The sequence below is a fragment of the Haemaphysalis longicornis genome, unplaced genomic scaffold (genome assembly GCF_048455015.1).
Source record: "Haemaphysalis longicornis isolate Haplotype H1 unplaced genomic scaffold, Haemaphysalis longicornis Haplotype H1 scaffold_1, whole genome shotgun sequence".
In the NCBI taxonomy this organism is placed as follows: Eukaryota; Metazoa; Arthropoda; class Arachnida; order Ixodida; family Ixodidae; genus Haemaphysalis; species Haemaphysalis longicornis.
The window spans coordinates 378,943,835-378,956,877 of record NW_027526203.1 but is presented as its reverse complement, the minus strand read 5'-3'; the positions used below and the strand labels follow the sequence as shown (position 1 = coordinate 378,956,877).

At 47.5% G+C, this 13,043-nt stretch overlaps 1 protein-coding gene across 1 annotated transcript in view; it reads left to right on the top strand.

Moving 5' to 3' along the window:
- The window catches only part of Pig-o (phosphatidylinositol glycan anchor biosynthesis class O), a 43,910-nt gene extending 31,360 nt beyond the window's left edge, over positions 1-12,550 (top strand). The window contains exons 10-11 of the mRNA XM_077686436.1: positions 9,127-9,422; positions 11,751-12,550. Of these exons, the coding sequence (XP_077542562.1) occupies positions 9,127-9,422; positions 11,751-11,930 (476 nt within the window). The 3' untranslated portion in view covers positions 11,931-12,550. The remainder of the gene's footprint in view (positions 1-9,126; positions 9,423-11,750) is intronic.
- The last annotated feature ends 493 nt before the right edge of the window (positions 12,551-13,043 follow it).

The window sequence follows — 13,043 nt, the reverse complement described above, 5'->3', positions numbered from 1 at the left end:
CTGCTAGATCTGCTCGACATCGTGTTTATATTTGCGCCTGGCCAAAGGGCGATTATTTTGATGCGGTAGGTGAGCTTTCTATTCTGGTAGTGCTGCAAAAGGGGGAGGAGGGTGAACGGAATGAGACACGACTGGGTAGTACAGGAGCAATCACTTTGGTTTATATCCGGCTTGCCTCTCGCGCGCTGCTACCCAAGTATTCAAATGAAGTGAATGGTCCAGCCAGAAGTTTTATTCCAGATCTTTCAATTGAGTTTACACCCAAATGCACAGTTGTTTTGGACGCACGTTTGTGAGCGCTGATCGCTTTCTTGACGCGGTGACTTTCGAAGGCGCCGTTATAGCAGCCGAGCGCTTTCGCGACCGCTCTAAAAACGAGTTTCACGTGCCTAACATTTGATTCATCCCTTTTTTCTACGCAATTTACACGGGACACCCGCCGCTTGACGTTTCCTTGTGTTTACTGTTTCTAGCATTATTAATTACTGGCCGATAGCCCGTGATTTCCTCGGGAAGGGAAGTACAACAGCCTAATCTGGAAGTTCCTTTTGATGCCAGTGCTGGCTTCTCGGCCGCCTTTGCCACTACCGAGGCACCACATAATACATTTTTTTAAATTTTTTGGATGCTGGGGGGTGGGGCGGTTATGATTTAAAGCATGCAATAAATCTTAAATTTGGTGCTAATGATACGCCGCTTAGACAATTCGCGCCGCCTCTTCGCTGGCCGGGAACGCGGTTTAGGCTTTGTCAGGTAGGCCTGGAGCCCGTAAAAAATCCTTGGAACGGCATCCGTCCGAAGCCTCGGTCTCCCTCGCTGAAGCGACACGACCACCCCGTTCACGATGTGCTCGTCGGCTCTTACAACGTCGCTAGCATCAAAATGCTTTTCGCAAACCCGAACATTCTTGCTTTCGAAGTTGAAACCGCCAGCTTCCAACCGCGGTATAGCTCTCTTCCATTTCTCTCGAAGTTCGGCGCTGCATGGGGAAAAAAAAAAGCGACGCCTTTTCCTTGTTGCTTCGGTATCCGGAGCTGCAGCCCGTCACACAGCACGTCTTAGGCATTGTGCATTCGAATTTTCATGCCGTCAACCTTGAACGCGGTGCACTGGCACATGAAGTGCGCGTGACGCTGATGCACAGACTTTGGTGGAAGGAATACCCCGAGCTGCCTCCACACAACGCCTTCGGGCTGCCGCCGCTGCCAGTGCGTTCCGCCGGGCGCAGCGGGGCGATGGCCCCCCTAAGATAGCTTGCGCCGCGTAGCGGCCGTTCTTGGCACCATATCAAGCTCTCCCATAGAGTGACGGAGAAGTTTCGTGACCAGAACGGTATTAAGGGACTCTGGCACTACCAAACATGAAAGACCATTCTAACTGGCCTCCTTTGGCACGTTGTTAACTGTATGCTGGACACACAAGCACCAGCTGGGCAGCCATTGGAGGGGCTTTTCGGGGCTGTAGCACCAACGGGGTGAGTCAGCTGCCACCGGAAAGATCACTACGACCAGCTCTCAAACCCTCAATGCTCCTTGCTCCTCTGCCCATGAGTATGGCACGGAGGGCGACGACATGCCACACTACCTGCAAATGCAGCTATTCCGCCTCCATTGCCTGCATTCTTTTAAAGGGACACTGAAGTGAATTTGTCAAGCTCCCGTTTTTGCTTGCACTGTGTAGACTGGCTCAAATTAACACACTATTCATCGTTTATCCGGTTTACAAATCGGTAATTATTTTACAAAGTGCGAAAGAAGAAAAACTACTATGCGCGGTTTGCAGCGGCCGCACCAACTAAAGGCTGTGACGTCAGGAGGGGGGGGGCACCGTGATTGGACGATGCCCAAGGTTAGCAATCAAAAGTTTCGGTTTTGGTTTCGGTTCTGTAAAACAACATGCTTGACATCTGATGGCGTTGTTGGATGGGCATTCTCGATTTCTCAATTATCGCCGTACCGCGCTTCTGCCATGTTGTCGGCTGTCAAACGTCTAAGATAAACCTCCCAGGGCGGCTTGGAATCGTAGAAATCACTAGACGAGGCCTACGCAGTGGATGAACGCCCTCCGCGTCACCGCAGACTCTCAAATGCCATGCGCTTTTCCCGCATATTTGGAGCTTGCCTCACTCATGTCTGTTCGTAAAAAGCTAGTTCGTACCAGGCCAAGGGTGTGCTGATTCAGGCCTGGGCCCACTGCCCGCAAGCAGTCGGTGCTTGTGGCAACAGCACGCCAACGAGAACTCGCTAGCGCGTCATTGTCAGTATGCGCGCGTTCTGCGATCTCGCTCGTGGAGCAGTGAACGTTACGGCCCAAAAACAGTGAACTCAGTTCAGAAAACATCGGCCGCATACGAAAAAATCAACTTACAAAAAAAAGAACATGTACCCTCGGGGATTCGAACTCGTGACTTTCAAAACAAATTCCAGCGCCTCAGACCGCTAGGCCACGAGCCGGCGCTGGCCGGTTTGGATATATAAGGTTCATAATGTATGACCAGTTTACACTTTTATTTATTTTAAGCATTTTAAGTACTTTATGTGACTATTTGTTGTATATCACTCCTGCAGTAAGTGTCCCCCAAACTTCCACAATATCTCACGTCTAGCAATTGCATTTCTTTGACGGAAAAGCATTCGCAGATGTGCGGTCGTGCTGCTGACCGCTGTGCTTGTTTACCCAGCGCAAAAAGTGCTTCCTGCTCCCTAGTTTTGCGCTGTACGGTAAAAGTTTCAGGTGATTTTATTTTCTTAGTACCTATATTGACTTCGCTGACTCTTCTCCCGCCTTCAATTGGCCTTAGATTTTCCTACTAGCGTAAAGTCAGCGAAGCGTCGCATGTGCACTTGTGCAGCGCTTGTGTGGAGCGACCCGGACTCTGAGTTTGACACAGTGTACAAACTAACAAAGTAAGGAAAGGCACATTCTTTCATTCACAAAGGTGTTTTGGCTTAGTTTCAATTGAGCGAGCGAATAGCGACGACCCGCCGGCGGCCGGCGGACGAAACGCTGGGCCGACTGACTCGATCGGTAGGTCGGCTGGTCGGCGAACCGTGCAGTAGCGCAGCCATTTTCCAGCTCATCTCCTGCTGACGTCACACGAAAACGCCACAGAAAATGGGCGAGCGTAAAGAGAGGAGGACAGCATTTTCGCATTGATTTTTCTACTAAATAAATTCGCGTAAACACGGCCAGAGTGGCCGAAACAATGCCTACGGACTCCGAACTACAATTTGCGCTAGTAATCCCGCAATGTTTACAAATCACTTCAGTGTCCCTTTAAGGGCCAAGGCTGGCGACGAACGTCAGCCTTCATCACATACCGCAGAAGAAGAGTCGAAAGACAGGGAAAGTGAGCTCATGAACTCTCCAAACTTAATATTGAGGCGTAGGTCAACATGCCAGCATTGATGGTGTAGGCTTTGAATGTATCCTGGCAGAACATCGGGAAGTGGGCTCACGGCGGGAATAGAAGGCTATGGTATTCACTGTTCTATGCACACTCAAGTCCAGGTGCGAGATCTCGATGATATACGACTCATTTCGGGACTTGGGGCTTTTTATCCAGGCAAGATTGAGAATGTCCACCCTAGCCATTACTGCAACATAATTGCAGTTGACATGTAGTTGAGGTCAATAGAAAAGGCAGGTTTATCTAAGTCAGGTGCACCATGAAAGCTCCTCAAGGCGTTTGAAGGCACCTCACTTCTGGAGGCCGTCAAGTGTCAAAATCCAGTGCTACAAATGTGGTCCTAAAGTATCACTCTGCCCTCAAGGACAGCAGTGCAGCTGCTGTGGTGGGAAACAGTGAAAATGAGTGTGTCTTCCATCGTGTTAATTGCAGGAAAGCTCACGAAACAGACAACCCACGCAGTTTGGCACACCAATGAGATAGCTAGAATGTGAGGTTTCACTTGAAAATCTATGCCCGATAAGGGACAAAGGAAGCCACACAACGGCCTCAGCGACTGCTTTACAGGAAGGCAAGAATGCTCCAACAAATAAGTCTCAGTCAAAGCTGTGAGGTCCTTTTCCTCCGATCTCTCCAGAGGAAGGTGCTAAACAGACTTAGAAGACCCATAGCAAGAGAACAGCTGGGCATGCAGCACCCTATTGTATGTCATCCAGGACAGATTCTGTGCATGAAGTTCAAAAACCAAAGCGGAATCAGTTTACTGAAGACTCTACGAAGCCATACGGCTGGCACACATTGCCTTTGGGGCCAGTGGTGACATCCTGCAAGCAGGCGTGAGGCGCTTTGTGCAACACTATTCGACATCATACCACAGATTGTAGAATCGACACTTACATCCACATAGAACCACGGCACAAACCAACATGGTCTCACCTTTTATGGTGATCCAATAGAACGGCTACGGAATAATTAACAAGCTTAACGAACTCAGTTTATGGTTCCACAGAATTGATGCTGCTGTTTTTCTCACACGAAAATCCGACCTGATCCAACAGTGCTCTTTGCTGGACTTTCAGACATTTACAAGCCCATCGTTACAAAATCCATACAAAGGACAAGCCACAATCTTTGTTCGAAAGAGGCTACTGACTTCTCAGTTTGACACTTCAAGCCTTGCATCATCCAGCCACAAAGTTGTCATGGTCAGCATAGCTTTAAACAAACAATTTGTTATGGTGATGTCTGTTTACATTCAACCAGTCGGAAGCCCGTTAGTGAACCCCAAGAAGGCAGCAAGTATGAACTGGATACAGGCACTCCAACGTCTCACAAAGCGCCTCGCCTCACCAATGTGACTTCAATGCTTGGGGCTACCCAAATCAATCTCGCCTTGGGAAAAAACTCGTAAAATGGCTGACTTGACGACAGACCTTGCATAACCTACTTAGCCATGGCACACCCACTAGAACCATGCCACGTCTTCGTCATCCCCAGACATGACATGACCTCAAATGAAATTGGTGCCTCTTAGATTGTAAAAGCGAATCTCATGGGGAGTGATCGTTGCCCATTAAACGATTGCTCGTTTAAGAGCTGCACTTTTTTTCCTAAAATATTGCCTGGGTGCAGCCCTTACACGAATCAGGCTGATGGCAGCCAGCTGCCGCTTTGTACTGTTTCTGGGACTGTAGCAAAGCGTAAGAGACTCAAATGACACAACAGAAGCATTTTATTTACACTACATTTCACTTTCTTCGCTTGCGGAAGAGCTCACCTCGTCAGCGTCCACCCAGAGATGATTGTCTTCTGTACCATCTACTGAGTTTTAAATGTCCGTCACCTTGAAGCTTTTCACAACAGTGTCAAATGACACCACGCACTCAAAATCCACTCGCACACTTGCCGCAGCGATGCCCTTTTCAGTCGCCCTGACGGGGTGTTCTCATGACCGCCTGCAGCCATCCATTCTGAGTAAGAGCGGTGGAATTCTGCTTGGAACGGCCGTTTAACGCTGTCATCGAGCGGCTGCAGCATTCTTGCCATTGCACTGGGAATCACGGCTAAGTCTGTTCGGGTAGCTGCTAAGCCGGTCTTTAACGCGGTCTGTCAAGTGACCTTGGAAGCTGTCGAGCACTAGGAGGGCTTTCTGTTGTAGCAGGCTCCCGGCCTGTTTGCCCAGACAGTCTTCAGCCAGTCAGTAAGTTCGTCGGACATCCATCCTTTCTCCTGCACGTGCACAGTAATTCCCTGAGGGAAATTCTCCTTCGCGAGTGTCTTCCTCCTGAACACAACGTACGGCGGCAGCTTCGTGCATCTCTGTTGCTCTGCACCGGTTGTGTGCACGGACACTCCTTGCACCTCGAAAGTCAATCGTGGTGTTTTCTGGTGCATCAAACCACACTGGAGTTTGGTCCGCATTCCCAATGGACCTTTTTCCAGTAGCATAGCCCTCATGCGGCGGCAGTCCGAACCACACATGGGGGGGTTATAGAAGAACACGCCCCCTTTTTTTTCCCACCTACGTTGCACAGTTGAGGAAGCCGTACCAGGCGCCGCTCATAGTTTTGGTGGCACAGAAATTTTTCGATGGCAGCCGTAGCGCCTACCTGTCGGCCGCTATCAGGGCTCAGAAAACGGAGCAGCACTTAGCTGACTTGGCGTTCGCAACTGGCTAATCCAATATAGCGTCGCACCTGAGAGTATTCCCGAAGCGATGAAACTTCAGGAGCTGGCTCTCGTACTCCTTCGGAAGCCTTTGGCATATCGTCGTTCAACGGCGGATGCACAGCCCGTTGCCCTCGACTTGCTTTGAATTCCGCAAGCAGAATTTTTGTGGCGGGCAGTAGCGAGCACTTTCACGTGGATCATTTCGGATGATACAGCGTAGCCGTCTCTCCGTGTGCTAACCACATAGGAAACTAGTTCTTCCAGTTTTAGGAACTTTCACTTCTTCCCACGGAACGTCTTTCGATGTCTCTTGTTTGCGGCGAGGTCTTCCTTTTGCAGCATCCAGTACCGCACACGCTTTTCATCCATGTCAAACTTTCATACTGCCGCCCGCTTTCTGTGCTCCTCGGCATATTCAACCACTTGCAGCTTGAACTAAGGACCTCAGATGCCGTCCCATTGTTACTAGTCTACGCTGGCCCAAATGGGGCTTTCTTCTGGAGAGGTTAAATGCCACTGAATCTTACTGAGAGCAGGTACCGTGTACAGAGTGAACACAACGTGAGAAACAAAGAAATGATGGCGCCGGACTGAACATCAGCGGTGGAAAACCAGCCGGTGCCATCTAGCGGTTAAGTTTGGCTGTAACAAACTGGGACATGTTCAGAGGACAATTTGCAAGCATGAATGGATCTTTCATTGGTATGCTTGTAGAGACGATAAGTAAAGCTACCAAAACTATCAAGCTTTCTCCACGGGATTCTGTTACCGATCTACGTTACCTCAGGCTTTCGGCCACACGCCTTTATACTCAGCAACCTGAAGACAACAACCCCTGTGCTATGCTGCAGGGGTGTTCCAAAGGCCTGAAACGGCAGCACTGGCATGAATTATGCACTAGACTAGACACTACTATGAGCACAACCTAAATATGGAGAGGAGAAAATGCGATAATGACGCTATAGATTCCCTTCTTATCTCAATGGGTCTAACAGCTGAGGGAGCGGCAGAACTTTTGCCGTACACCTTCTTTCTCCTAGGCAGACCAATAGAGCCTTTCACTCCAACTACACATCATGAAGAAGGTCCTATGGACAGTTACACACACACTACACACGATGGATGCTGATGTGGGCATAAAGGGTGTCGCTACAGTGCTGAAACCCCGGCTAGCTACCTACAACAGGCAACAGCATCCCCCAGATCACCCAAGCCAGTATGGCTGAGTCTACACATGGGCCACGAGCGAGGTAGGCTTAATGGGCCTACCCTCAGCATCCAATCACGGGGCAAATGGCCCCATCCCGAACGAGGTGACGGCAACATGGGTGATGAGCAGCATCTCCCCCCACTTCTCACACAGCACGCACGGCATGCTTAAAAGGGTGCGGAGTAAATGAGGAACGTTCCTGGGTGAGGAGGTTGTGGGTTCAATTCTCAGCTGTTCAGGGCTGTTTTTCTGGCGGGAGCAAAACAAAAATGCCTGTGTGTTGTGACTTCGGCACGCCTTGAAGGTCTACAGTTAATCGAAATTAACTTGGAGCTTTCCTGTACGTTGTGCCTCATAGCCGAGGTGTCATTTGGGCATATAAAGCTCTAATTTAAACCTTGACGTAGTCTCACAGGCCTACAGTCAGTGAACCTAGGGGAACGAATCTATAACTATGTTAAAGACTTCTTAAAGGCCAACTGCACTCACTTTTTCTCACATCATACGGGTGTGCCCCAAAACCCGTCCCAACTTCCCGCTAATCATCGGTGAGGAGCACTGGGAGGCTGTGCTACGCAGGTCTGGTTTGAACCTTCAGATCCAGTGAATCGATAGGGATGTGGAAGTCGCCACTGAGTGGAGGATGCCACCAGCTACAAGGGCAACCTGAATGGCATTAACCAGATTAAGTCTCTCTCTCTCTCTCTCTCTCTCTCTCTCTCTCTCTCTCTCTCTCTCTCTCTCTCTCCTCTCTCTCTCTCTCTCTCTCTCTCTCTCTCTCTCTCTCTCTCTCTCTCTCTCTCTCTCTCTCTCTCTCTCTCTCTCTCTCTCTCTCACTCACTCACTCACTCACTCACTCACTCACTCACTCACTCACTCACTCTCTCTTCAAAGGTCAGGCGTGGCCATGCAAAGTGCATGAAGGACATTGAGGTAACAGGTGCCGTTTTTGTACGAAGGGAGCACCACTTTATCAAGAAGCTGTGGGGTAGGTGTTGCTTAAAACATGGCTTTCAGCGACGTTTTTGTACAAACAATGGCATTTCTAGGTGCACTTATTTTGTAAAGGTAAAGAAATCTAAATTTTTGTGACTGATGCATATGCTGCGACTAACTAAATGTTGTATTGGTAGTCGTCAAGAGACCTCCACTTTAACCAGATTTCTGTGTTTTATGTAAAAATGCTTTTGCCATGACTTTTGTCATTTGTGTGCTGTAAAAAGCATCAGTAGATTACTTGTGGTGGGGCGTACTGATATCGAAGCACCGTTTATCATTGTGGGAGAGAACTGCGCCCCTGTGGTGCGTTCCCTGCAATGGCAGCGGGGTTAAACCTTGTTGTATGTTAATGCAGTGCCCGCCAATTTGACCTGCCATGGTGGCTTAGTGGCTGCTGAGCCCAAGAATGTAGGTTCAATTCAGGCCGCAGTTACCATTTTTCTGATGGAGGCATGATGATGGTGGTAGTGAATAAATTTTATTGTTTTGAGTCGAGGTGCTGGCCTCAGGTGGATGGGGGAAATAAAAAGGCTTGTGTGCCGAGATTGTGGCACACTAGGAAGACCATTGAAGACATTAATCTGTGGCCCTCCACTAAGGCACGCCTCGTAGCCCAGCTGCAGCTTCGTGCATGGGCCCCCTAAAACTTGAACGTATCAGTACATACATGCCGCATTGTACAGTTTGCATTATGTATAGGAGTTTTTCTTAGTGCAGTGCCATCAGCCGAAACCCTGACCATGGTTTCTAATCATTTTCATCAGTCTTCATGGGAACACGGGACGTCCATTGGCCAGCTGCTACACATGCCGAATGCTCCCCCTCCCTCTCCCCTCAGACGTGTGGGGCCCAGTGCTGAGCTGGCTGCTGTTGGGCCAGCTAGGCTTCTTTGGCACGGGCCACCAGACGAGCTTCTCGACAATACACTGGAAGGCTGCCTTTGTGGGGGCGCCCATCGACCAGCCGCCCCTGACCCTGGGGGCCTGCAAGGTGCTGCTCAACACCTTCGCGGGTCCCCTGGTGGCCGCCGTCAGCCTGCCCCTGGTGGGGAACATGTTTTCCCTAGAGTTCCCGTGCTGCGCCAGGAGGCCCTTCCTGCCGTTTCTGGCCTACTGCGTGCTGCTCCTGCTCCAGGTGAGAGACCCGGGCCGATGGACTCGTTCGCTTGTCCAAGGGGCATGTCTACCTACCATATTTTTTACACATGCAACTCGCCCCTGCATATTACTCCAGGTTTAGGGTGAAATGCTGCCTGCACGCTAGCATACTGCGTTCAGTTTCTTTTTGGTTGCAAGTGCTATGTGAAGTGTTTTTAAAATACCCAACCTGATAATTCTGGTTACCATGTTTCCTTTTTTAGACAGTGTTATTAAATTTTTATGACGCAGCTGCTTTTTTGTAGTGATATATATGCAGCTGTCTGTGAATGAAAATCGAACAGTGGGCTGGGGACATTTCTGTTCTAGTAACGCCCCCATGCACCACACTCTGACATACAGTCCGTCGGTGCATCAATGTATATGGCATCCTTGCAGTCCGCTTCTCGCTTTTTATTGTCGGCCGACTGTAGAGGTGACAAGTGTTAAATTCATACCTCTGATTAATTCCAACAGACTTCAAAATTTTCGTTTGCTGGCGTTATTTCCAATGTATACTTAAGCCGTTCAATTTTATTTGAGTTTTCAGTCAATCAATCAATCGTTTTTTTTTTTGGTGTCCTCCTGTGATGTTTCTGAGTAAAAATTTTGACTTGAGCCAGCACACGGGATCAATAAAAGATATGCATAAACGGACAAATAAAGAAAAAGGGGGTGAATGCGACTCAGGAGCATGAGAACAAGACTATAAATGCAGAACGAGGCTGCAGCTCTACTTTAATTGAACAAATAAACCCTTTTTTACTTTCTTCGGCAACCCTCTAGGCCAGAGGGGTATTGTTTGTTCAGTTAAATCCTATTTTCTTGCTCTCAGTAGCTTTTAATATGGCACGTCTGCATGGGGCATGCATAAAACACTTTTATTGAAGTCAAAATGGGCTATCATCAATGAGGTTAAATCAGGTGTGAAAAAAATAATGGGCTTGTTTAACTCTGGAAGTAAATCCGGTGCAATGTAGCTGTGGGAGCAAGGAAAAACATGTAGATGGCCCAGATTCAAGAGGTGATAGACACTTTTTTCAACTCTGGTAATTTGTGCCCACAAATGAAGGTCCAACAAGGAGCACCTAGATTAGGCACAGATTGAAAGTTTGGTGCTGAATTCTGACGTGCTGAACGAGCACTACACAATAGACACTTTCTTCTCAGTATAGGAACACCTGTAGGTTATGTAGCTAACAAGCATCGTTTCACATGCTGTCCATAAAGAACAGTTTGTACATGGTAACAACAAATAAATTCCAAAAATTGGCTTTGTACAGGCAAGTGCGAATTATGTAGGGCACAATTTTGGCTGGAAGAGTAGGCAAAAAGAAAGCTGAGGTAATAAAAGCTCCAGACGATTTAAACAACATTTGTGTGCCTGAAAAATTTGGATTAACACAAAGGGACTGCATACAGAAGTTCGTGTGGAGTATGGCAAAGGTATAAGAAGATGAAAACACCCTGCAAAGGATCATACTGGGCAGTTTTCTTATAGTGGCTTTTAGTGTCGTAACCCGCCGCGGTGGCTCAGTGGCTAAGGCGTTGCGCTGCTGAGCACGAGGTCGCGGGTGCGATTCCCGGCCGCGGCGGCCGTTTTTCTGATGGAGGTGAAAAGCAAAAACGCCCGTGTGTACGAGATTTCGGCGCACGATAAAGATCCCCAGGTGGTCAAAATTAATCCGGAGCCCTCCACTACGGCGCGCCTCATCGCCTGCGTTGCGTCGACGCGTTAAACCCTACAATCAATCAATCAAATCTTTTAGTGTCGTAAAGAATTGTTGTGCCATATACAGCAAATTGCTTAAAACCAAGCAAATATCAAGACCCACTTCACACCTGCTTTGATTTCATTTGAATGATTATTGGGCTCATCAATAATAATGTTGCCACCCGCAACCAGCTGTTCAGGCCATCCAAGAGTGGCAGTTTCATCTTCATTGACATGTTGAGTGAATTTTGATGAGAGCATTGCCCTTGAGTACAAAGCCTATTATAATGAAGTACATATAAGGTGCTGAAACACTTGCAGTCATTGACGTCTCTATCCCATTTGACAGTACTAGTGTTTCTTGGTATGCCATCTAAAAATTTTCTCAGGCAGGTAGCTTTAGTTAGACTTTGTACCAAGCCCTTTCTTTTATGTTGTTTTCTTCTCTCTCTTTTTTTTTTCGTTTTCTTTTTGTCTTCACAGCCATTGCTGAAAAAATTCTAGTAAAAGAAAAAAGTTCTTTTTTTGTTTTGCAATAGGTTTTACACTAAGCTGTGCCATCTACAAAGTATTGGTGAAAAATAGTCGCTCTCATTCTCCTCCTCATTGCAGGTATGCAGCACCATGGCATCGTGCTTGTTACTACGACGTCATCTGATGGTGTGGACAGTGTTTGCGCCACGGCTCGTGTTCCAAGTGCTGTCGGCATTTGTCAGCATTGCAGCAGTCCTCATTGGCTGGGCAATATCGCGGAGGACAGGACCAAAAACTCGGGTTTTCCACATAGACTGACCTGAGCCATCAGCCACACTGGACTATGTTTTCACGTGTCCAGGTCAAGGGAGCAGTGTGCCCTCAATATTTTGGAGCGGTCTGGTAAGCCTCAGTCGTAGAAAGTGATTGCACTTTGTGGTACTGTTAGAGATTCAGAGTGAGCAGACAGGAGGGCAAATTTTGTGACAGCTACTTATTGTACGATGTATCTTAGCACCCCATCCTCATGAGAAACTGTATTTAAAGTGCCACACTTGTCCGTGGACAAGTAACTTATGTACACAGCACAGTTTTAGTCGCACAACACAGTGCATATTGCCTGTTGCCTGACCTTGTTCTGTTCAATACTTCTACATTTGTTTAGGGTCACTAGTCACTGCATCATGTTATCAACACCTTGCGATTGTTTCCTCTGTCACTCATGTGAACATATTTTGTACTATGCAACGACGCAAGAGTTCTGAAAGCAATTTATTGTTGCACTTAGAATTATATTGTGAAGGAGGTTTGTTGTGAGTTCATTTGCTTTTTTTTTAACTGAGCTGTTCATTATTACAGATCTATCTCTGCCTATGCAATTGCTGAACATTTTTGCTCTATGTAACACGATGAGTAAACGCACAATGACATAGAGCAAACTGCTTGCCTTTATTTAAATAATTCATGTTGGCATTTGTTTCTAATTTATGAAGGTTTAGTAGTGCAGACATAGCAAAGATCATGTATGACATTAATGACATTACTGTAATGAAATTGTAGTAATTTAATTATTTTGGGGGATTGTGAATAATGTTGTGAGCTACTTGTTCGGTCAGGTAAATTGTAATACAAGGAATTACTTGTCAGATAATTTGGTGGCCACATAACTTGTCACTTTCTCAATTGTTGTGGGTTAAATGCACAGTAGCTATTGTTCATGAAAGAAAATGTGCTGAAGTGCTGAAGAAGAAAGTGAAATGTGCTGAAGAAGAAAGTGCTGGTGGTATACGGCGTAAAGTAGTCCCTTCTTGTAATCACCAAGGAAGAAGGGACAACTTTACCGTTGGGATGAAGAGGGGAGTGTATGGCGTGAAAGGAGGTAAGGGTGTACGGTGTCACGGTAGCGTAGGGAGATAGGTTGTAGGTGTGAAT